This window comes from Myotis yumanensis, unplaced genomic scaffold (assembly GCF_028538775.1).
Source record: "Myotis yumanensis isolate MYYU_CA2020_CCGP unplaced genomic scaffold, mMyoYum1.0.hap1 SCAF_2, whole genome shotgun sequence".
NCBI lineage: Eukaryota > Metazoa > Chordata > Mammalia > Chiroptera > Vespertilionidae > Myotis > Myotis yumanensis.
The window spans coordinates 213,882,840-213,904,933 of record NW_027223753.1 but is presented as its reverse complement, the minus strand read 5'-3'; the positions used below and the strand labels follow the sequence as shown (position 1 = coordinate 213,904,933).

The 22,094-nt window shown below is 50.0% G+C and overlaps 2 protein-coding genes across 6 annotated transcripts in view; both read left to right on the top strand.

The window, feature by feature from the left end:
- DOP1B (DOP1 leucine zipper like protein B) overlaps nucleotides 1–4,148 on the top strand; it is a 65,633-nt gene extending 61,485 nt beyond the window's left edge. For 4 of the 5 annotated variants that reach the window (XM_070407218.1, XM_070407220.1, XM_070407217.1 and 1 more), the window contains 2 exons: nucleotides 2,611–2,740; nucleotides 3,215–4,148. In XM_070407218.1, the coding sequence (XP_070263319.1) occupies nucleotides 2,611–2,740; nucleotides 3,215–3,466 (382 nt within the window). In that variant the 3' untranslated portion in view covers nucleotides 3,467–4,148. The remainder of the gene's footprint in view (nucleotides 1–2,610; nucleotides 2,741–3,214) is intronic. The other variant, XM_070407221.1, reaches the window with a different exon arrangement.
- Nucleotides 4,149–16,253: 12,105 nt separating this feature from the next.
- Nucleotides 16,254–22,094, top strand: part of MORC3 (MORC family CW-type zinc finger 3) — a 60,111-nt gene continuing 54,270 nt past the window's right edge. The window contains exon 1 of the mRNA XM_070407216.1: nucleotides 16,254–16,335. Coding sequence (XP_070263317.1) covers nucleotides 16,297–16,335 — 39 coding nt within the window. The 5' untranslated portion in view covers nucleotides 16,254–16,296. The remainder of the gene's footprint in view (nucleotides 16,336–22,094) is intronic.

Genomic DNA, 22,094 nt, shown 5'->3' with positions numbered 1-22,094 from the left:
TCATGTTCCTGGGCTGAAGAAACTCCAAGGAGACTAGTTGCTAGGGAGAGGAAGCCAGGTGTTGCTACGTGACATCATTACCTGGCGCCCACAGCAACCATTTCGTGCTGGGCTGGGCTGTGGACCGCATTTTGCGCCATGGGGTCTCAGCAGTGTTGGCTGCGATTTGGTGGGCTGTCGCTCTGGGGTGGTGGCGGGGCCTGTGTCCCACTTGGGGAAGCCGAGTGTTGCTTTGTGGGCACCAGGTCAGTGGTGCCATTTCTCTGTGTGTGTCACGGCAGCTGCTGCGTTGAGCATCTGCCCCCTGGTGTTCAGTGCGCATCATAGTGACTGGTCAGGCAGGTGGAGGGACACTTAGCATATTAGCCTTTTATATATAGAGATTTGTATATATAGATTGGGACATAACATCTCCAGTTCACACTGCCCCTCTTGGCTCACATTTCCTGTGGGCTTCACACAGCTGCTCATCATTTAGTTTTGTGCCAGACACCACTCCTCTCATTCCATTCCACTAAGGAGGGTAATCATGTGGGAACGTTTGTGGTTAAACGTGTGTCCTTAAATGCTTGTTACCACATGAAAGAAGCCGATGTGAAAAGGTTACATGCTGTGTGATCCCAACTGCATAACATCCCTTAAAAGGCAAAACCAGGAAGAGAGTAGAAAGATCAGAGGTGCCCGGGGTCGGGGAGGGAGGCAGAGCACGGGCTTCTTCGGGCAGTGAAACTGCTGAGTGTGCTATTGAGTGGGTGGTTTTATTGAGCAGAGTGATTGCTTTAGAAGAATGAAGCCACAGACCAAAGGTGATAGGTGAAAAGTCCAGAAACTGTATTGCAAGCAGATACTTCCTCAAAAACCTTAATTCTGAATTCTAAGCCTAGCTCTAGCTGGTTTGGCTCAGTGGATAGAGCATCAGCCTGCGGATTGAAGGGTCCCAGGTTTGATTCTGGTCAAGGGCACATGCCCAGTTGTGGGCTCCATTTCCAGTAGGGGGTGTGCAGGAGGCAGAAGATGATCAATGATGCTCTCTCATCATTGATGTTTCTATCTCTCTCCCTCTCCCTTCCTCTCTAAAATCAATAAAAATATATTTATAAATAAATTAGTAAATTCTAAGCCTCAGACTCTGTCCCTCTGGACGGACAGAGGGGCCCCTGAGAAGGATGACCGCCGCTCTCTCTTGAGGCATTAAACAGGCTGGAGAGCCCCTTTTCTATCGTGGGACCTTAGCCCTGTGCTCAGCTTCCACGACGCGAACACCTGCACTTTTCCTCGTGTGGTTACCTGGTCGGTTGGGGTCACTGTTGATTGATCTTATAGCTCTCCCAGCTGTGCTGGCAGAGAAGCTGAATCTTACAGCCTCCCCGCTCCTCAGTCAGGGCTGCTTTTGGCCTGACTTATGGTCACTTCAATGCTCAGGCCAGTTACCCTGTCTGTCCTCGGGTTATGGTGTCTTCGTTGCTTAGGCCAGAAGTATTTCTGTTTGCCTGTGGCATTCCTCTGTCCTCTGTGCAATAAGATAACACCCTGGCGCCTTCAAGTCTCATTCCTTCCCATGGACCTTTTTCATTCCTGAAGCTCCCTAAACCTGCCTACTTTACCCCTAAAACTGCTTTCACTATAACAACGGCACGTGTCACTGTGTATTAGTCTACCAGTGGTTCTCAACCTTCCTAATGCCCCGACCCTTTAATCCGCCGGGTACTCATATGTGGGCGTATCTGCATGTGGGCGGGCCCGCCTGGAGATGGATAGAGCGGTGTCTCGGTTCCTAAGACCATCAAAAATATGTGTTTTCTAATGGTCTTAGGCGACCCCTGTGAAAGGGTCGTTCCACCCCTAAAGGGGTCGCGACCCACAGATTGAGAACCGCTGCTCTAGACCCACAGGATGCCTAGCAGCAGCGAGAGGGAGCCCATGGTGAACCATGACCCAGGGTAGTGATGATGCCTGTGCACCGCTCCGGTGGGGGATGTGATAGTGGGGAGGCCATGCCTGGGGGGCAGGGGGTGCTTGGCAACTCTGTCCTTTCTGTTCAGCTTTGCCGTGAACCTAAAACTGTTCTTAAAAAGAAAGACTTTTTAAAAAGTGGGTGCTGATGTACATGAATATGCAGAGCAGCATTATTCCTAACAGGCAAAGAAAGGAGACGGCCCCGCTGCCCATCAGGTGCTGAGTGGAGAGTAACATGAGGTCTGTCGTGCAGCGGGGTCGTTCCGTGGTAAATACGAAGGGAGCACTGGCACCCGCCACCATGCAGGGGCCTCCACAACACGTGTGAGGGAACGAAGCCAGCCACACGGACCCGTGTTCTGTAATTCCATTGGTAGGAAATGCCCAGAATAAGAAACTGCGGAATAGAAACTAGATGAGTGGTTGCCTAGATGGAAGGGGGTGCAGGGGACTGAGAGGGGGATGAGCAGGAATTCTTTTCGGGTAATGAAAATAGTCTAAGATTGATTATGGGGATGGATGTACAATTCTGCAATATACTAGAAGCCATTGAGCTGCACGCTTTGCCCGGGTGAACTGTGTGGTACGAGGATTTTAGCGCAGTAACACTGAAGAGGCTCTGAGCAGCGTGCTGACCTCGCATTCTCCCTGCAGGTACCGGTGGGCGTTTGTTCCCGAGGTGGACACAGAGGGCCCCGCCCTCCCGGCAGAGCTGGAGGAGGGTCAGCAGGAATGCACGCCCCACACCGTGAGGATTCTAGAACTTCTAAAGTTAAAATATGGGGTAGGTGTTTTCCTTTCCAAAATGTCTACTCACGGAAGACGGGAGAAGGCTAAGGGAAGTATGTCAGTACGCCACCTGATTTCAGTCACTTGGAATCATTTTCAAAATTTACCTGAGTATTAAAACTTGGAGATGGTTACAAATCCCATCTTTAGTTTTTCATTTATATGTCACTCTCCCATCCCAGCTGCTAAGAGGCAAGGCTCCCTGGCTAACACAGTCATGTCAACGCAGTTTATTGCTCAGAGGAGGGCAGGGGCCTCCCAAGGGATGGGCTTTGGGTGAAATCTGGTGGGAAAGGTCGCTTGAAGACCTAGCCTTTGCGGTTCTGCCGCTGTCCTTAGAGCTGACATGAGGTGCCTGAAGAACCGTCTCTTGGGCCTGGCCGCCCGCATGCACTTCACTTGGATCTCTAGCCCTTAGCTGAGACGTGTCGTTTGTATGGTCTTTTTGTTTTGTGCTCGTTTTTGCCAGGAAATCAGCAGCTCTGATGAGATCACCATGCAGAGTGGATTCCCTCTTCTGCGCCAGCACTCGGTGTCCAGCCTGCGGCAGCTGATGCCGTTCTTCAAGACGCTAAACTGTGCTTTTAAAGCCCAAAGCAAGCCGCCCGCGGACACCCGAGGTCCTCCCCTCGGGGAGGGCCCTGTCATGGACAGCCCGAGGGTCTTGAAACAGCTGGAGGGGTGTGTGGAGTGCGATTTTCTGGAGCGTCTGGAATGTTAGCCTCCGAGACAGCTGGTTTCGTCCCTTTACTGAGTCTTCAGCGAAAGTGGATTCTGCACAGGGAGCGGCCAGGCAGGCTTTGCACACACTAGTTCCACTGGGACATGGACTTCAGGTCCTTTCCTGCTGAGCAACCAGTCACACTTCCCCAGAGGCCTTGTAATATATGTGGATTGAATTATATGTTTCTTCCTCAATTTATGTAAAGAAAATAAAGTTAATATATCATCTAACGATTGCACAAAATCTGTAAGTTGAAGTAAAGTATGAAGAGTCGTTCTCTTTGTCGACGTAGACACATGGGTCTGCCTAGTCTGTTTCTCTAAAAACTAACTGGTTGAATATTATTTTTAACCTTTCACACACATTCCTTTAAAGTGTCTATTTTAGTACCACATTTTAGAACTAAAATGTATTTTCTGAAAACAGTAATTGCCCATTCAGCAGTGGGTGCTTGAAGAGGCCATCTGAGTGTATTTAACTCCTGCCCATTAAAATCACGTGTTTGCACCGTTCAGCTGCGTAAGAAATGCCTAGTTTTCAGCTCTCACAGCTGTCACCGTAGGTATGTTCCACTGTGACCTTGCCAGCATGTTCCAGTTAACGTAGGCCAATCAGCGTGCTCTCGGAGCCTCTGGTGCCCCAAACAGCTCTAGGGAAGCTCCCTCTCGGACTCTTCCCTCCCCCTCGCTCCTTCCGGGACCTCTGCCCCTGTGCACACATCGCTGCTCATTAAAGTGATCCCTCCCCAGGCACGGGTCCCCAGCCTGGCAGCATGTCACCCCACTGTCTCCAAGCCTGTCTAACCCTTAGGTTGGTCTTCTGCCAACCACCCCCGGTGGAGTCCTGGCTGGGCGCCCCTCCACTGCGGCTGGCCTCCCAGACCTGCCTGTGTTGCGCCCGCCTCAGCCGCAGCGTGCAGTCCCTTCCATGGCCTGGTGACGCCTGCTGTCCTGTCCTGACAGTGCTTGCAGACGTCCTCTCCGCAGACGGGCTGGGGCCTGACGAATGATGGGTCAGTTTCTCCTAACATCCCGCTACTTCCTAGTTTGTGTGCAGGGCAGCACTTTGTGTCATTAGTCCCAACAGAGGATCTGGGGAGCCCAGAGCCACGTGGGTTCCCCAAATAAGAGCTAGAAATAAGCACCCAAAGGTGCCGCTAGATATCATCCTATATAATAAAAGCCTAATATGCAAATTGTCCCCTCGGGCAGTCTTTCTACCAGGAATTCGACTGGGAGACAGGGAGTTTGACCGCTCGCTATGACGTGCACTGACCACCAGGGGGTGGCGTGGAACATGGTGGGCCTTGGCAATGCGGCGCTGGCAGCGGATGGCAGTGGAGCTGCTGCCGGCCCCTATGGGCCCTGAGGAAAGCGGGACCACGGTGGGATGGTGGAGCAGGAAAGCAGGCCGCACCAGGCCAAGATGGGGTGCCAGGCAGGGCTCCAGGGCTTCAAGACTGGGGCTGAGACTGGGGGTTCGAGCTGGGTCCTATCCCCACAGGCCACCCCAGGGACCCCACCCATGCACGAATTCGTGCACCGGGTTTCTAGTGATAGTTACACAAACAGGTGTTAAAAATCACATGCGGCCCTAACGGGTTTGGCTCAGTGGATAGAGCGTCGGCCTGCAGACTGAAGGGTCCCAGGTTCGATTCTGGTCAAGGGCATGTACCTTGGTTGTAGGCACATCCCCAGTAGTGGGTATGCAGGAGGCAACTGATCGATGTTTCTAACTTTCTGTCCCTCTCCCTTACTCTCTGTAAAAAATCAATAAAACATTTTTTAAAAAAAGTCTTACAGCCCTGGCCGGTTTGGCTCAGTGGATAGTGTCAGCCTGCAGACTGAAGGGTCCCTGGTTGGATTCCAGCCAAGGGCACATGCCGGGGCTGCAGGCTCAATCCCCAGTAGGGGGTGTGCAGGAGGCAGCCGATCAATGATTCTCTCTCATCTGTGATGTCTGTATCTCTTTCCCCCTCTCTGAAATCAATAAAAATATATATTTAATGAAAGAAAAAGTCTTACAAATGCAGTGTATATTCAACCTCCTCTTTTCTCAGTGTGTATTACAGTAGTTGAGGATATAGGCTCCAACGCCAACTGGCCTGGGTTTGACACTCAGCTTCCCCACATACTAGTCTGGGAACATACTTTGTGTCTGTTTTCTCATCTGTAAAGTGGGAATATCAATGGAAACTACCTCTTCAAGTTGTAGCAACCACCATCTCTGCCACCCCTGTGATCTATATAAACCTGTTTTGTTTTCGTTGTAGTTAATCCTAATCTTAGGATATTTTTCCATTGATTTTTTTAGAGAGAGTGAAAGGGGGAAGAGAGAAAGAGAGAGAGAGATGTGAGAGAGACACATTGATTGGTTGCCTCCTGAACATGCCCATACCGGGGTCAGGGATTGAATCTGCAACCCAGGTACAGGCCCCCGACCGGGAATCGAACCCTCGGGCGATGCTCTGACCCCTGAGCACACTGGCCAGGGCTATACAAACGGTTTTGATCATGCACCCATCAGTAAAAATGAAGCCTGCGCCCACCCCCAGTATCCATAAGCCTACGTGTTATGATAACTTACCTGAGTCCCAACATACATTGTATATGTGATAAAAGAGGAAATTGGTATTTTTACCTGAAGACAAACTGTATTGTGTATGTCATAAGAGGAAATGGAGGAAGCTATGAGGAAAACGAAATTTGCAGCTCTTATATCCTCTTCCTCCTCCCGCCCCTCCCCCCCCCCCCCCCCCCCCCCGCCCCAGGGCCCTCCGCACCCGCCTTGGAGATGACAGCTCCACTCGGCTCCTCCCAGGGGGTGGGCGCCAATGGCCACCCAGCAACCCAAAGGCTGCTGCCCTGAGGGCCCGCAGTGCGTCAGGACGGGCATCGCCACGGGCGGCCCCAGCCGACGACACTGCTGTTGTAACAGCTGCAGGTGGCGCAGGGGTGCAGCCGGGTGTGGTGGGAAGGGTGCCTGTCACTGGGTGCTCTCAGGGTTCCCACTCTGCGCTGCTGCGTCACGTGCCTGGGTTTCTTTCCGACCCCACCCTCAGGAGGTGCGGACCGAGCCAGCAGAGCCAGGAATTGAAACCTATCATCTCACTCCCGAGCCCTGTTCTCAGCCCCAGTGCGAGGAAGTCAGACAGGAAACCCGAGAGGTCAGCCATGGGTAATGCCCGGAGGACAGTTTCGGAGACGACCCGCCCTCCTGACTTCCCGCACAGTCACCTCGCTGAGGGCCACAGCAAGAGGGGGGGCGTGTGGGGCGTGTTGTGGAGGAGGACAGGCCCTGTCTCCCAGGACCTGCATGTTCTGCCCAGTTGAATTGGGAGGAGAATTTGACCAGGTTTGTGGAAATAGTTGATGGAGGTTTTTTTTTTCATTTATTCTTTTTTTTCTTTTTTCAGTTGATGGAGTTTTAAACAAGGACCTGGGAGACCGGACAGAATTCTGTGCCATCGGAATGGCATGCTCTGATGGAAGACAGTGCCTTCTCCCAGCTACTCTCTGCAATTCAGTGGCTCAGTTGGTTGAGCGTCATCCTGGGCATCACATGTCACCGGTTCGATTCCGGTCAGGGCAGGCCAGGGCGCCTCCCCAGGCTGTGGTTTGATCCTGGTTGGGCGAGTACAGGAGGCAACTGATGAATGTTTCTCTAGCACATTGATATTTCTCCCCCTCTCTCTTTCTTTCTCTTTACCTTCCTCTCTTTCTCAAATCAGTTTTTTTACAAAAACATATTTATTTAAGAAAAAGAAGATCCTTGAAGACAACACTATCAAAGGAGTAAAGCCGTGTAGCTAAAAGGAAATGTTTATTAGATCTGGAAAAGGACAATTAAGTATCAGACGTTGTAAATTCTAAGTTACTCTATAAATTTAAGGGAATCCCCCAAGAAATAACATTTGGAATTTTTGAACAGCATAAACTCATTTAAAAGTGTACAAGGAACAATAGGCAAAAGTAGCCAGAAACTTTCTAAAAGAGAAAAGTAACGAAGAGAAGTCGCCTGAGCAGATCTTTAAACATAGTATGAAGCTGAAATAATTGGTGTCGGTACAGGAACAGAGAGGAGGCCAATGCGGCTAAACAGAAAGTCCACCCGTGGACATAAAGGGACAGAGCAAGGTAGTGTGCAGTAAGAGGGACACTTTCAACCCAAAGGGGGAAGAGAAGCGGCTTATTCGATAAATAATGTTGGGATAACCGGGTAAGGAAAGGGAAAAAAGTTAGAGTCATACCTCACATCTGTCACCAAAATAAATTCCAAACAGATCTAAGATCAAAACCATGAAAACACTATGAAAATACTGGAAGGAATCAAGAGAAGATATTTATATAAGCAAAGAATGACGATCTTTCATACATAAGTATTAATTCCAGAAGCCATAAGAGAAAGTTTTATAATTTTGAGTATGTAAAATGTTCTTTTAAAAATTCTGCATAACAAAAATCATTCACAAGCAAAGTAAAAGACAAATGGAAAACTGAGAAAAAATACTTGAGATTCGTATCATCAAGGGCTAGTTTCTCCAATACTTAACTCCTATCGAAAGAAAAAAACTGAAAAAGAAAGGGACAAAAGATATGTACAGGGAGTACACATGTAAAAAGATGCCCAACCTTACAACATGATGATAAAAATTAAAATTGTGCCCTAGCCGGTTTGGCTCAGTGGATAGAGCGTCAGCCTGCGAACTGGAAGGTCCCAGGTTCGATTCCGGTCTAAGGCACATGCCTGGGTTGTGGGCTCGATCCCCAGTGGGGGACTTGCAGGAGGCAGCCGATCCATGATTCTCTCTCACCATGGATGTTTCTATCTCTCTCTCTCCCTCTTCCTTCCTCTCTGAAATCAATAAAAATATATTTTTAAAAAATTAAAAAAAATAAAATTGCTCTGAGCTATTATTATCCACTGACTATTTCAGCATATATCAGTCATAGGAGAAAACAGGATCCCTCCTACATTGCTACAGGGAATATAAATTGGTGCCAGCTATGTGGAGGAAATTTGGCAATTACTATCAGAACTATGAATGGATATATCTTTTGACCCAACAATTCTACTTCCAGGAGTTAATCTGATATACATACTGTCGGGTCTGAGCCCCTGTGCCAGGGCCTGGATCTCCTGGGATGCCAGGTATTCCACGGAGAAGCCCTGAGAAGTTGTGGGTATATAAGAGAGTCTTTATTGTAGGAGCCAATGGCCATGTAGCCATTGCTGCGACAGGAGCTATTAGACAAAGCAGTTCTTCAAAGGAAAGCCCCATCCAGTAGCGGTACCGGCTGGGTAACAATACATCTTTCCGGCAAAGTAGCAGTTAGCCGCCAACGTGGGAGCCCTACGGGGGCATCATAGGAGCTACAGCCTCACTAAGCAGCCACCTCTGAGCAAGCTGACTGCTGGTCAGTAACATCTATCTATCTATCTATCTATCTATCTATCTATCTATCTATCTATCTATCATCTATCTATAAAAGCTTAAGTGACCATTACAACCGAAGGACCAGAACGACTGATTGACCAGTCGCTATGATACGCACTGACTACCAAGGGGCAGACGCTCAACTCAGAAGCTGCCCCCTGGTGGTCAGTGCTTTCCCACAGCCAAACTCCCGTGGCCCCTCCACCCAGCCGGCTAATCTCCCATGGCTCTTCCTCCCTGCCTGGCCGGCCCCCCTGACTGGCCAGCCAACATTCCACGGTCCCTCCCCCCTGCCAGCCAGCCCCTCCCCCCGCATAGGCCCTGATTGGGGGGCTGGCCGGCCAACTTCCCGGGGTCCCTCCCCTTGGCTGGCGGCCCCCCCAGATGGACCTCAATCGCCAGCCAGGCCAAGGGACCCCATCCATGCACAAATTTGAGCAATGGGTCTCTATCTATAATAATAAAAGTATAATATGCTAATTAGACCGGACATCCTTCTGGTTGACCTGGACAAAGCCTCGGGGGCAGGGGCCGAGGCAGAGACAGTGGCCGTGAAGGCGGGGGCGGGGGGGGGGGGGGCGGCAAGCCCCTTGCACCCATTTCATGCATCTCGCCTCTAGTGCTTTAATACTAACTTAGACAAAAGAGGCTTCTTGCCGAATAGTGGCCTCTGTCTTGTGGGTTATAGCAGGGCGCGCGGGCGCAGTGTGCATGCAGTAAGATAGCGTGTCCTTGCTTCTTGCACCTGACGATAGCGTCTTAGCCTTGAACACTCCTGATTAGGATTCCCACCCTCGAAGTGGCCTTGAACATCCTTTGCACTCTAGACAGGGTCCCCACACATACATATGTGCAAAATGACTTATGCACCAGTCACTCCTCGTAGCATTATTGATAAGAGAAAACGTTGGAGGCGCCCTGTGTCCACAGGAGGAGATTGACTAAGTAAATGACATCCACATAATGCAATGTGAGGAAGCTCTTTGTGGAAGGCTCTCCGAGATACACTGTTCAACGTAAGAGAAGACTAACGATAGGTTTGTGGAAGCGACCAAATAGTGTACAGAAGCAACGGCTAAGCCTCCTTCAGGGAGACACAGCTTTGGGTGTGAATCCTCCGTCTCCTTTACTTCCTACAAGAAAATAAAACTACCTATTCACAACCCTGTCTCCTTTTTTAATAGATCCCCCCAAGCAAACCCCTTAAATTTGGTAACAATTTCACATTGTGTTTGATTTTTATTATTTTCTTTTATATACATATATATATATATATATTATTGATTTCAGAGAGGAAAGGAGAGGGAGAGAGAGATAGAAACAGCAATGATGAGACTCATTGATCAGCTGCCTCCTGCACACCCCCTACTGGGGATCAAGCCCACAACCCAGGCATGTGCTCCGACTGGGAATCAAACCCCAGACCTCTTGGTTCACAGATCGATGCTCAATCCACTGAGCCACACCAGCCGGCCGGTGATAGCTTGAAGTTTAAAGCTCAGCATGATCTTAAAGATGTCTGCCACACCCATTCCCTCATCAGCTGTATCATTTTTGTTTGTTTATGTAAATAAAAGCACATGCTGACACATACCTCCCCCACCCCTGCAGGTCTGTATTTTGCTTCTCACTTGGCCTCATGCTCTGAAGACCTTCACAGCAGCACGCAGCTCGCTCTCGCTCTTGCTCTCGCTCAGAGCTGCCTGGTGTCCCAGCAGCCGGGGCACAATAACCCAGGCCCTCCCACCCTCTGCCCTGCGGGCTCTGCCCCAGGAGCCATGGTATAGGGCAGTGATGGCGAACCTTTTGAACTCGGCGTGTCAGCATTTTGAAAAACCCTAACTTAACTCTGGTGCCGTGTCACATATAGAAATTTTTTGATATTTGCAACCATAGTAAAACAAAGACTTATATTTTTGATATTTATTTTATATATTTAAATGCCATTTAACAAAGAAAAATCAACCAAAAAAATGAGTTCGCGTGTCACCTCTGACACGCGTGTCATAGGTTCGCCATCACTGGTATAGGGTGTCCCAAAATTTTGGGACACCCTATATATGTAGGTCGCTGTGCAGGTGGCCGGTGTGACCCAGTTGCGGAGCTGGGGCTGCGGCCCAGGTCCCTGTGTCTCCCTACCTGTGGGGATAAGACAGATCCCTCCCCGATGCTGCCGCTTCCACACCCACCTCGAGGTGCAGCACCTGCTCCCAGGCCCTGCCCAGTGCCGCTGGCCTGCGGACGGTGTGCCCATCTGTGGGGGAGAAATGGAGTCTGTTAGTCTCAGTTGCATTCCTGTTGTTGGGAACGAAGAGCCACTGGACTGTGTGCTCTTGGAAGAACGAGCCGGACCTCTCGTCCAACACCCAGCACCGGCTTTGGGAGGCGCCTAGTGAGTCCACATCGCGCACCGCCCTCCCCTCCATCCGCCTCGGGGGTTCCCTCTGGAGGAGGAGGAGGCGCACAGCACGGGGAGACCCGCTGAGGGCGGCTCATCTGCTCCTGTTTGGGGGCTGAGCGGCGGCCCAGGGGGCTTGGCCGGTGCCAGCCGGAGCGAGTCAGGCTGAGCCAGGGCGATCCCAGGGGCGCCGTCTCGGCACCGGCCCCTCCCCGCCCAGGCCGGCGTCCCTCTCCTCTGAGCGGGCCCCGTGGGCGGCCTGCCCGGCCGTGAAGACCCTGGAGCCTTCGTGTGGCCCCAACCTCCGCCCCTGTGCTCACCACCACCTTGGTCGCAGCCGCAGGCCCCTGGTCTCCTTGGGGTGACCTCGCCCAGGGCGCAGGCTGCCTCCGCCGGGGGAAGCCGGTGGCTGAGGGTTGGAAATACACAGACATTTTTAATGGAGGCAAAATGGGGCAACGGCGTCACGACCATCAGGGATTGAGCTCAGGTGAGGCAGGGCGGGCGCTGTGCCCCTGTCATGGCAACGACAGCAGCCTGGCGGGGGCAGGCGGGGGGGGGGGGGCGCGGGGGGGGGGGGGGAGCCTGGCCTTGCGAGGAGCCCAGGCTGCCGGCTTCATCCCTGGGCAGGAGCAGAGGCTCTGGCCCAGCTGCTTCTGCCAAAGCCTCAAGGGTGGTTACCTGGCCCAGAGGCTCCTCAGTTTAATTACTTAATCGCACCCCGCGATTACTCAATCAACCCACGAGTATTTAATCATACCACTCTAGTGCGCGTGGGAGCTGGAGGTGGGCTGTTTCCTCAAAAAAAATTTTTTTTAAAAGGGGCGTGGGGAGCAAGAGTTTGTATGTATAGGTAAGGATTTGCTTGTGTACAAATGAAATATTGTCTCTTCCTGTTGCTCCTCTAACAAATGACCAAACACATAGAGGCTTAAAACGACTGGAATATATTCTCTTTAGTACCGGAGGCCAGATGCCTGAAGTGAGAGTCACTTGGTTGAAAACAGGTGTCTGCAGGGTTTCGCTCCCTTTGTAAGTTCGAAGGCCCTGGGATGAGGTGTTCTTGCCTTTCCTAGTGTCTAGAGCTGCATCGTTGGCTCAGGGCTCCTTCTCGGTTCCCAAAGCTGGCAGCACAGCGTCTTCAATTTGCATTCTCCTTCAGGGGTCAACAGTCTTCTGGGTCCAGTTCTCTCTGCCTCTGTCTTAGCCTTGTGCTTGCATCTGGAGCCCACCTGGATGATCTAGGCCAGTGGTCGGCAAACTCATTAGTCAACAGAGCCAAATATCGACAGTACAACGATTGAAATTTCTTTTGAGAGCCAAATTTTTTAAACTTAAACTATATAGGTAGGTACATTGTTATTAACTTAATTAGGGTACTCCTAAGGCTTAGGAAGAGCCACACTCAAGGGGCCAAAGAGCTGCATGTGGCTCGAGCGCCACAGTTTGCCGACCACGGATCTAGGCTCATCTCATCTCATGTCGAAAGCAAATTAATTTATTGAACATCACATAGCTAATTAGTGAAGACGCTGGATTAGGGCCTGGGGAGACACTACACTCTACGATTAAATTAAAATTCTGTTTTGTTTCTTACAAAGTTCTAGTTGAGACTCACCAAATTAATTTCACATCTCACTAGTGGGGCACAACTTATTTAATAGACACAACCTTGAGGTCATGCAACTTCTCTGTTCCAGTCACCACTGCACCCTTAGCGCCTGACCTTGCCAGTCAGGACAGGCACTAGTCTCACACGAACTTGTGCAATTGTTAGCGGTGTTGTGGGCTCTTGGTTCTGGACTTCGTGCAGGAAAGATTTCACGAGGCTAGTCCTGGTGATTTTGAGAGTGGGTTCACTCAAGCTGGGGACAGGGACGCAAAGGAAGGGCTTAAGGTCACACCAAGGGGAGTGAGCCTAGGTGTGGCTGCCTCGGCCCTTCAGGAAGAAAGTCACCCATGCAAAGGGAGGTAACTGGGCTGCTAGACTCAGGAACTAGTTACCAACTCAAAAAGGGCCCCTGGGGAAAGAAAAGATAAGGGCCTAAGGAGAGAAAGAAGGTGGGGGGAGGGGCAGGAGAGAGAGAGAGAGAGAGAGAGAGAGAGAGGAAGAGAGAGGGAGAGAAAGAGGAAGGGAGGGAGGGAGAGAGGGAGAGGAAGAGAGAGGGAGAGGAAGAGGAAGGGAGGAAGGGAGGAAGGGAGGGAGGGAGAGGGAGAGGGAGTGCACGCATGCCCTGGTCCCGTTGTCTTAAGGATTCTATGTTTTCTAAAGGCAGGAATTTTAGGGGAGGCCTCAGGGGAGGATCTTTTAAAAAATTTGTTGTTGTTGTTAATTCTCACCCAATGTTTTTTCATGATTTTTTTTTCTTTTTTAGAAAGAGTGGAAGGGACAAGGAGAGACAGAAATATCGACGTGAGAGAGACACTGCCTGCAACCGAGGTCCCTGCCCTTGACCGGAATCAAACTCTGGACCCTTCAGTCTGCGGGCCAGCGCTGCTCTATCCACTGAGCCAAACCGGTTTCGGCCCTAGGGGAAGATCTTAATAGAATATTCATCAGCTTTCCAAGTGTGTCCTCTCAGGGTCATGGTGCCAGGGTAGGGGCCAGTAGTCATTGCATCTGGTCCCGATGCCAGCCATGGTGTTGCTTTCATCTGGTTTTGCAGCTTTTCTGGGCCTGGAGCTGAAACATGACTGAGGCCTAGATGTTATCTCTAGTTTGACCAAAACTCTGTCTCTGTGGCCAACAGACCTGAATCTTTGTTCCTAAGAGTATGTGATGCTGATTAGAAAAACCTCAGGGTCCCGAGGGCTTAATGCTTAAAGGGGTGCTCATTCAGTGGGGAAGGAGGCAGGTGTGTCCAGGGGCAGCTGAGGCCAGTTTGTCCCGCCATCTGTCTCAGTTCCCCATTCCACTGACCAAAGATTTTCCTGGCTTCTTACTATCCTGCCTCCTAGTTCCTTTTTTTTTAAATTTCTAAGATTTTAAAATTGAGTTTTAAACAGAGAGGAGGGGACAGGGAGAGAGAGAAACATCAATGGGCTGCCTGCGCCCCCCCCCCCCCCTCCGCCCCACTGGGAATCAAGCCCACAATCTGGTGCCCTGAACAGGAATTGAACTGACAACCCTTCAGTGCATGGGATGACGCCCAACCATCTGCGCCACACTGGCCAGGACCTGGCTCACAATCTTAAAGCTAGAGGAAACCCGATAAAGTACTGAATCCAGAGCATTTCAAATAGGATTAACTAGCACTCTTACTTAGATGATTCACATTATGTCATTTACCCAAATCTCAGTGGTCAGGGTGACAACAGGACACAGTGTTTTAGTTTTTTTAACACTTCCTCATTCATTTGTTTATTCATTAATTAAAAAATGTTTTAGTCCTTACAAGCCTCAAAGTTGACACCAAATAAGTGTGCTTGAGTAAAAGCACTTGAGGCAGGATAGTAAGAAGTTAGGAAAATTCCTGGGCAAGTAGGATGGGGAAACTGAGACGAGAAAATTAAACAAGGCCATACAGTTTGGGCAATTTGCAGCCAGCTTGCGAATCCCAAGACCTTGCCTTCCCCAAATCAGGACACATGAGAGCAAATGGTTAATACCTCTCCTCGCTGACCAGAGAACACATGGCTTAGTCACCCTGGGCTGGGAAAAGAGAGAATGAAGACCCCATTCGTACCAGTTGTGCCAGCTAAGCCCAAGGACAGATCACTTGGGGGATGTTAGGGCAGGAAAGGGGGGAAAGGGGAACGAAGGGGGAGTTTTATCTCACCCACTCAGCAGAGATGTCAGCTGCCTTAGGACTTGCCAGACATGATGACCAGTTGTATGTACAAACATGCCAAGATAAGCCACAACAGTGTAGAAGGGAGCTTTGAAACCTAGTCTGCTACTCAAGATGTCAGGCAGGGAAACTTTGAAACCTATAGGGAGACAGGTATGAAACCCCTTGAACCTCCACCAGGTGTGAGCTCAGGTAGTTGAGTTGCCTGCTTGTGCTATATGCCAAGTGTACCCTATATAATAAAAGCGTGGTATGCAAATTGTCCCCTGGACCAGGAGTTCCACCAGGGGGTGGGTCCAGCCCCTAGGGACCCTACCAGTACACGAATTTCGTGCACCGGGCCTCTAGTTTTTAATAAAGTTGCTTGCTTTGCTTCTACGCTTCTGTTTGTCTCTCCTCTGAAATCTTTCTTATGAGGTTGACTAGAGTGGGGGAGGAGACCACAACCCCTCACACGGGGCTGTCCTGTGACACACTCAATACGCGTGCACGGCCCTAACCGGTTTGGCTCAGTGGATAGAGTTGGCCTGCGGACTGAAGGGTCCCAGGTTCGATTCCCGTCAAGGGCATGTACCTTGGTTGCGGGCACATCCTCAGTAGAGGGTGTACAGGAGGCAGCTGATCGATGTTTCTCTCTCATCATGTTTCTCTCTATCCCTCTCCCTTCCTCTCCATAAAAAGTCAATAAAATATATTTAAAAAAAATACACGTGCACGCAGGAAAGGACTTATCAGGGTGAAGGATGGTTATTCTCAGGGTGAACCCAAAAAGGTGCAAAGTCTTCATTTCGTTACTAAGCCTTCAAGTTACGTGGACACTGGTGGGCACGGATGGCTCTCTCAGTGCAATTCGGGTCTGGCGGGTCAAGGTCTTGGGTGCATCCCCGTGGGCCACCAGCGCCCATCGCGCCGGGCTTCAAGCTCAGGCCCCTCCAGCCTCCAGGTCCGGGTAACGCGGCGACTCCTCGGCGCCCGCCGCGGGCTCCGAGCCCAGAGCGCGGACCTCGCCCGCCGGCCTTCCCCTGCCCGCCAGTTCCTCTTTCCCGCACCCAGCGCGCCGGTGCCCGCGGGCGGAAGTGCGTGGGCGGGACGATCTCCGCCCCGCCCCGGAAGTGGGCGGACCCGCGCGCCCACCGCCGTCTCCGCGGCTTCCCTCCCAGTCGCGCTGCGGCGGAGGCCGGCCCAGGCTGTGCAGCTCAAGATGGCGGCGCCGTGTCCCAGCGGGATCCGCCTCAGCGCGGTGAGCAGCGCGAGGGGTGGAGCGGCCGCGTCCCAGGAGGGCGGGCAGGCGGGCGGGCGAGGGGGGGCCGCAGTGGGCGGTGGCGACTCGTCGGCCCGGCGGCTGGGGCCGCGCCAGGGTCGGGGGACGGGGCCGGCGTCTCGGTCCCGCCGGCGGAGCGCTCGGCGGCGGGCAGGGCCGGGCGGGCGCGTCCCGGGCTGCGTCCCGGGCTGCGTCCCGCGTCCGCCGGGTTAGGTTTCTGTTTTGCGCCCGAGGCTCTGGGCGGGCCCGGCCGCGGCCCCTCCTCCCGGCCCGGCCCTGGCGGGCTGGCCGCTGTGTCCAACGGCGAGGCCTCGGCGGCCGACTCGCCCGCCCGGGATCGCGGGGCCCCCGACCCTGCCCGGCCGGCGGCCCGCGGGCCCTGGGGGTGGGGGACGGGGACGGCGGGCTGCGGCCAGAAACGCCGGCGGCCTTGACCTCCTGTCAGCGCTGGAGCGAGTCTTCCCGACGCGGTGGGATTCCTCGCTTCCCCGCTGCTGGGAAGCCCCGGGGCCGAGGCCCTAGGTCATCCCGCCGCTCCTCCTCCTCCTCCTGCCCCGGCCCCGGCCCCGGCCCCTGCGGCGGGTCTGTTTTGGGCTCTTGAAACCCTGCAGCGTTTTCTGCGTCTGGGAGTCAAGATCGCAGGGAGCGGTCTCACTGTGAATTGAAATTTCACTTCCTAAAATGTGGGCGTGGCTTTCCTACCTGCTTATTCCCCCCCCTCCCCCCCAAAAGTTGGGGGTGTTTATTACGCCGACCCGGGCCTCCTGCTAAGAGGCGGTGGGCGGCCGGACGATGGCTGCCCCGGCCCCTGTCCTGCAGGGCTCGCGCGGCCGCAGCCATGGCCCCGCGCCTCCCTCTCCGCACCTTCTGAGCGGCCCCTGGCATCGCCCGGCCACCGGGGAAGCGGCATCTTTGCATTTCCTTGACTGCTGGTGAAGTGGAAAGTTTTCATGTTTCACTTTTTGGTTGCTTTTGAAAAAGAACTTTCCTTTGCCCGTTGTCCTGTTTCCTTTTTCATTTCTTTCTTTTTTTATTTTTATTTTTATTTTTTGGGAGAGTTAATCTATTGATTCCAAAGCATTCTTTACATGTTCTGAATAAAGGTCCTTTGGTTACATAACTGGCTTATCGTATGCGCTAGCACTGACTAGTGCGCATGTAGAGAGGAACTTTATTCTTTCTTCCTATTGGCTTTGAACTTTATTTGCTAGTTGTTCATCCCACACCTGGGTGAATCTGGGCAGATTCGACTGCTTTGCAGTTAGCCTCAGGTAGTGTATAAAGTCTGATCTCATCTGGTTTAACATCTGTGACTCAGTGAATTGTCCCACCCCACCCCACCCTCTTAACAAATGGAGCCAAATTCAGGCCTAGAAACCTGTGATGGGGGAAAGCAGCGAGCGAGCTGGTTTTTCCCGTGTGTGCACTTGGGTTCTCTCCTCCCCTCCCGTGTAGCTGTGTCTGCCCTTCAAGATTGAGGTAAGGAAGAAAGCAAAGATACGGGTCAAAACCGTCTTCAGAGGCCCCTATTGTTGCTGGCTGTCTGGGCGAAGCAGTTGTCCACGTGCTAAATCTCTCTTTTGTGTGTAATATGGGCTGTTTGGAGCCTCATTGATGGAAATCTCCCATCTGCAGCTTCTGGACTGCCTCCACCCGCCTTGTTGCTTTAGGACAGGAATTGGCAAACTACAGCTCATGGGCCAAATCCAGCCTGCCACCTGTTTTTGTGTGGCCCAAGAGCGAAGAGTGATTCTTAAATGGTTACCAAAAAATAAAATAATAAAAAAAGAATATTTCATATTATATAAAAGTTGCGTGAAATAGACATTTCAGTTTCCATTCGCAAGTCTCATTGGCATATAGCCATCTTCATTCATTTATGTCTAGCTCTCAAAGGCTTCCATTAGGAGAGGGTCTCGGAACATGTCAGAAACCCTGAGGCACAAAGGGTGAACCATAATGTATTCAGATTTTTAAAAAAATCACTTAGTAATTTAGGAGATCCTGGAATGGAATGTGGAGTGATAAGAACTTACTGAAATATTTGCCTTTTGCTTCCATATTTCTAAGTAAAATGCTTATTCCATTTTTTTGTTTTCCAGAAATCCTGCTGTGTATTTAGTTGACACACTTTTCATCTCCCATCCTTACAGTGCTCATATGTCTCTTTTTTTGGTTGAGATACTGTATGATTTATCACTCTTATTATTATTCACTAATGAATCAGCCAGAAATAGGGTCGTGCTTTCTTTGTTGTACAGCTTGTACAGCTTTTTTGTTTTCCCTGAAGTTAATAATTGATTTGTATTTTGTTTGCTTAGTTTTCTCTGTATGGATTGATCAATCACTTTTTCATTCAAACTTTCAGAGAACTGGGAAATCTCTTCTAGGTGTGTTCAAAGCACCCCAATATTTTGTCAGTTTTATTGGTTCAGCTGTGATTTGGGGACTTTCCTTTACCATTCTTCTAGAAATTTCCTTCCCCTTTTTGTTGTGTCTGCCTCCTCCATATTCCTTTTTTGAGGTTTTCTCCCTTGGTGAGCACAGTATCTGAGTGACAGAGAGCAAGGGGCTCTGGAGCCACCTGCCTGAGTCCAAATCCTGACTGACAACTGGAAAATGACCTTGGGCAAGTTACGTCAGTTAACCTCTTTGTGCTTGAGTTTCCAGTCTGAAGTGTGGGAAAAATAATCTTACCCTCCTCGTAGTGTCATTTTAAAAATTATGTGAGCTGCCAGGCCGGTGTGGCTCAGTGGTTGAGTGTTGTCCCCTGGACCAAGAGATCCCAGGTTCAGTTCCCAGTTGGGGCACATGCCTGGGTTTTGGGCTCAATCCCCAGCAGGGCGGGTGCAGGAGGCAGCTGATTCATGTTAATGCCACATGTTTCTATCTCTTTTTCTCCCTCTAAAAAAAGAAAAAAAAAAGAAAATTAAGTGAGTAAATGTATATAAAGGGCATGTGCATGCTGTACTCAGACAGTATTGCTTTTTGAAATTTTAATACATATTTTTTATTGATTTTTAAAGAGGAAAGGAGAGGGAGAGAGAGCTAGAAACATCAATGATGAGAGAGAATCATTGATTGGCTCCCTCCTGCACACCCCACACTGGGGATCGAGCCTGCAACCTGGGCATGTGCCCTGACTGGGTATTGAATTTGACTCATGGTTTATAGGTTGATGTTCAACCACTGAGCCATGCCAACCAGGGGGCAGTATTTGCTATTTTGTTACTGGTAGTGGTGGAGCCAATCCATCCTTCCAAAAACAAGTTTCCTAAGAGCAGAGTGCATGGGAAGAAAAAAAAAATGTTTTTGAGGTTAAAAAAAACAACTTTATTGTTGAGAATTTTACAGATGTCTCCCTTTATTCCTTTCATTGCTTCCTTCCACCTTGTTCCTGCCCCACCCCAGGCATTTACCACCCTATTGACTGTGTCCATAGGTAATGCATATTCTGTATAATAAAAGCCTAATATGCAAATTGTCCCCTTGAGCCAGTGATTCCCAAAGTGGGCGCTACCGCCCCCCTGTGGGCGCTGCTGCGATCCAGGGGGGCGGTGATGGCCACAGGTGCATTTGGGGGTGATGAGTAACTGCTATTAAAATTTTAAAAAAATTAATTTCCAGGGGCTGAGTAATATTTTTTCTGGAAAGGGGGTGGTAGGCCAAATAAGTTTGGGAACCACTGCCTTGGGCGGTCATTTGACTGGGAGTTCAACCGCTTGCTATGACGTGTGCTGACCACCAGGGAGGCTTTGCAAAGCATGGTGGGCATTAGTGACAAGACGCTGGTAGCGGGTGGCAGTCGAGGCACTGCTGGCCCCAATGGGCCCCAATGAGAGTGGGACCGTGGTGGGATGGTGGAGCAGGTGAGTGGGTGGTGCCAGGCCAAGGTGGGTGCAAGCGGGGGTCCGATCCCAGCAGGCCATCCCAAGGGACCCCACCCATGCACAAATTTGCACACCGGGCCTCTAGTATGCATATAAGTGCTTTGGTTAATTTCTCCCTGCCCTCCCTCCAAGATTCATCAATCTGTTCCATGTTTCCATGCTTCTGGTTCTATTTTATTCATCAGTTTATTTTTTCATTTATTTTGATTTTTAGATTGAATTGTTGATACGTATTTATTGTAATTTTGTTCATATTTCTTTTTCTTCCTCCACCAGGTAGGGGAAGTTTTCTGTCATTATTTCTTCAAATAAGTCTTCAATATCTTTCTCTTCTCCTTCTGGCACTCCCATAATATGAATGTTGTTACACTTAAAGTTGTTACAGAGGCTCCTTATAATACCTTCAAATTTTTGGATTCTTTTTTCTTTTCTTTTTAAAATATATTTTATTGGTTTTAGAGAGGAAGGGAGAGAGAGATGGAAATATCAGTGATGAGAGAGAATCATTGATTGGCTGCCTTCTGCATGCCCCCTACTGGGGATCTAGCCCGCAACCCAGGCACTTGCCCCTGGTGGGAATCAAACCTGGGACCCTTCAGTCCGTAGGTCGATGCTCTGTCCACTGAGCCAAACCAGCTAGGGCTGGATTATTTTTTGCTTGCTTATATTTGTTGGTTTGATTCTCGAAATCCTTTACTGTTGAATCTATGTAAATTATTCATTTTTTTAAAAAATTAAATCTTTATTCAGATTATTACAGTTGTTCCTCTTTTCCCCCCATAGCTCCCTCCACCTGGTTCCCACCCCACCCTTCGCCCTCACCCGCCCCACTGTCCTCATCCATAGGTGCACGATTTTTGTTCAGTCTCTTCCTGCATCCTCCACACCCCTCCCCCCGCCAAGAATAGTAAGTCTACTCCCTTTCTATTCCCCTGATTCTATTATAATCACCAGTTTATTCTGTTCATCAGATTATTTATTCACTTGATTTTTAGATTTACTTGTTGATGTGTATTTGTTATTCATAGTTTGTATCTTTACCTTTTTCTTCTTCTTCCTCTTCTTAAAGGATACCTTTCAGCATTTCATATAATACTGGTTTGGTGGTGATGAACTCCTTTAGCTTCTCCTTATCTGTGAAGCTCTTTATCTGACCTTCAATTCTGAATGATAGCTTTGCTGGATAAAGTACTCTTGGTTGTAAGTTCTTGCTATTCATCACTTTGAATATTTCTTGCCACTCCCTTCTGGCCTGCAAAGTTTCTGTTGAGAAATCAGCTGACAGTTGTATGGGTACTCCCTTGTAGGTAACTGACTGTCTTTTCTCTTGCTGCTTTTAAGATTCTCTCTTTGTCTTTTGCTCTTGGCATTTTAATTAGGCTGTGTCTTGGTGTGGTCCTCTTTGGATTCCTTTTGTTTGGGGTTCTCTGTGCTTCCTGGACTTGTAAGTCTATTTCTTTCACCAGGTAGGGGAAGTTTTCTGTCATTATTTCTTCAAATAGGTTTTCAATATCTTGCTCTCTCTTTCTTCTTCTGGCACCCTTATAATTCGGATGTTGGGACGCTTGAAGCTGTCCCAGAGGCTCCTTACACTATCTTCATATTTTTGGATTCTTTTTTCATTTTGCTTTTTTGGTTGGGTGTTTTTTGCTTCTTCATATTTCAAATCTTTGACTTGATTCTTGCGATCCTCTAGTCTGCTGTTGGGAGTCTGTATAATATTCTGTATTTCAGTCAGTGTATGCTTAATTTCTAGTTGGTCCTTTATCACAACCTTGAGGGTATCATTAGATTTCTTGAGGGTCTCATTAAGTTTATCGGCGGTTTCTAGAAAATTCTTGGAAAACC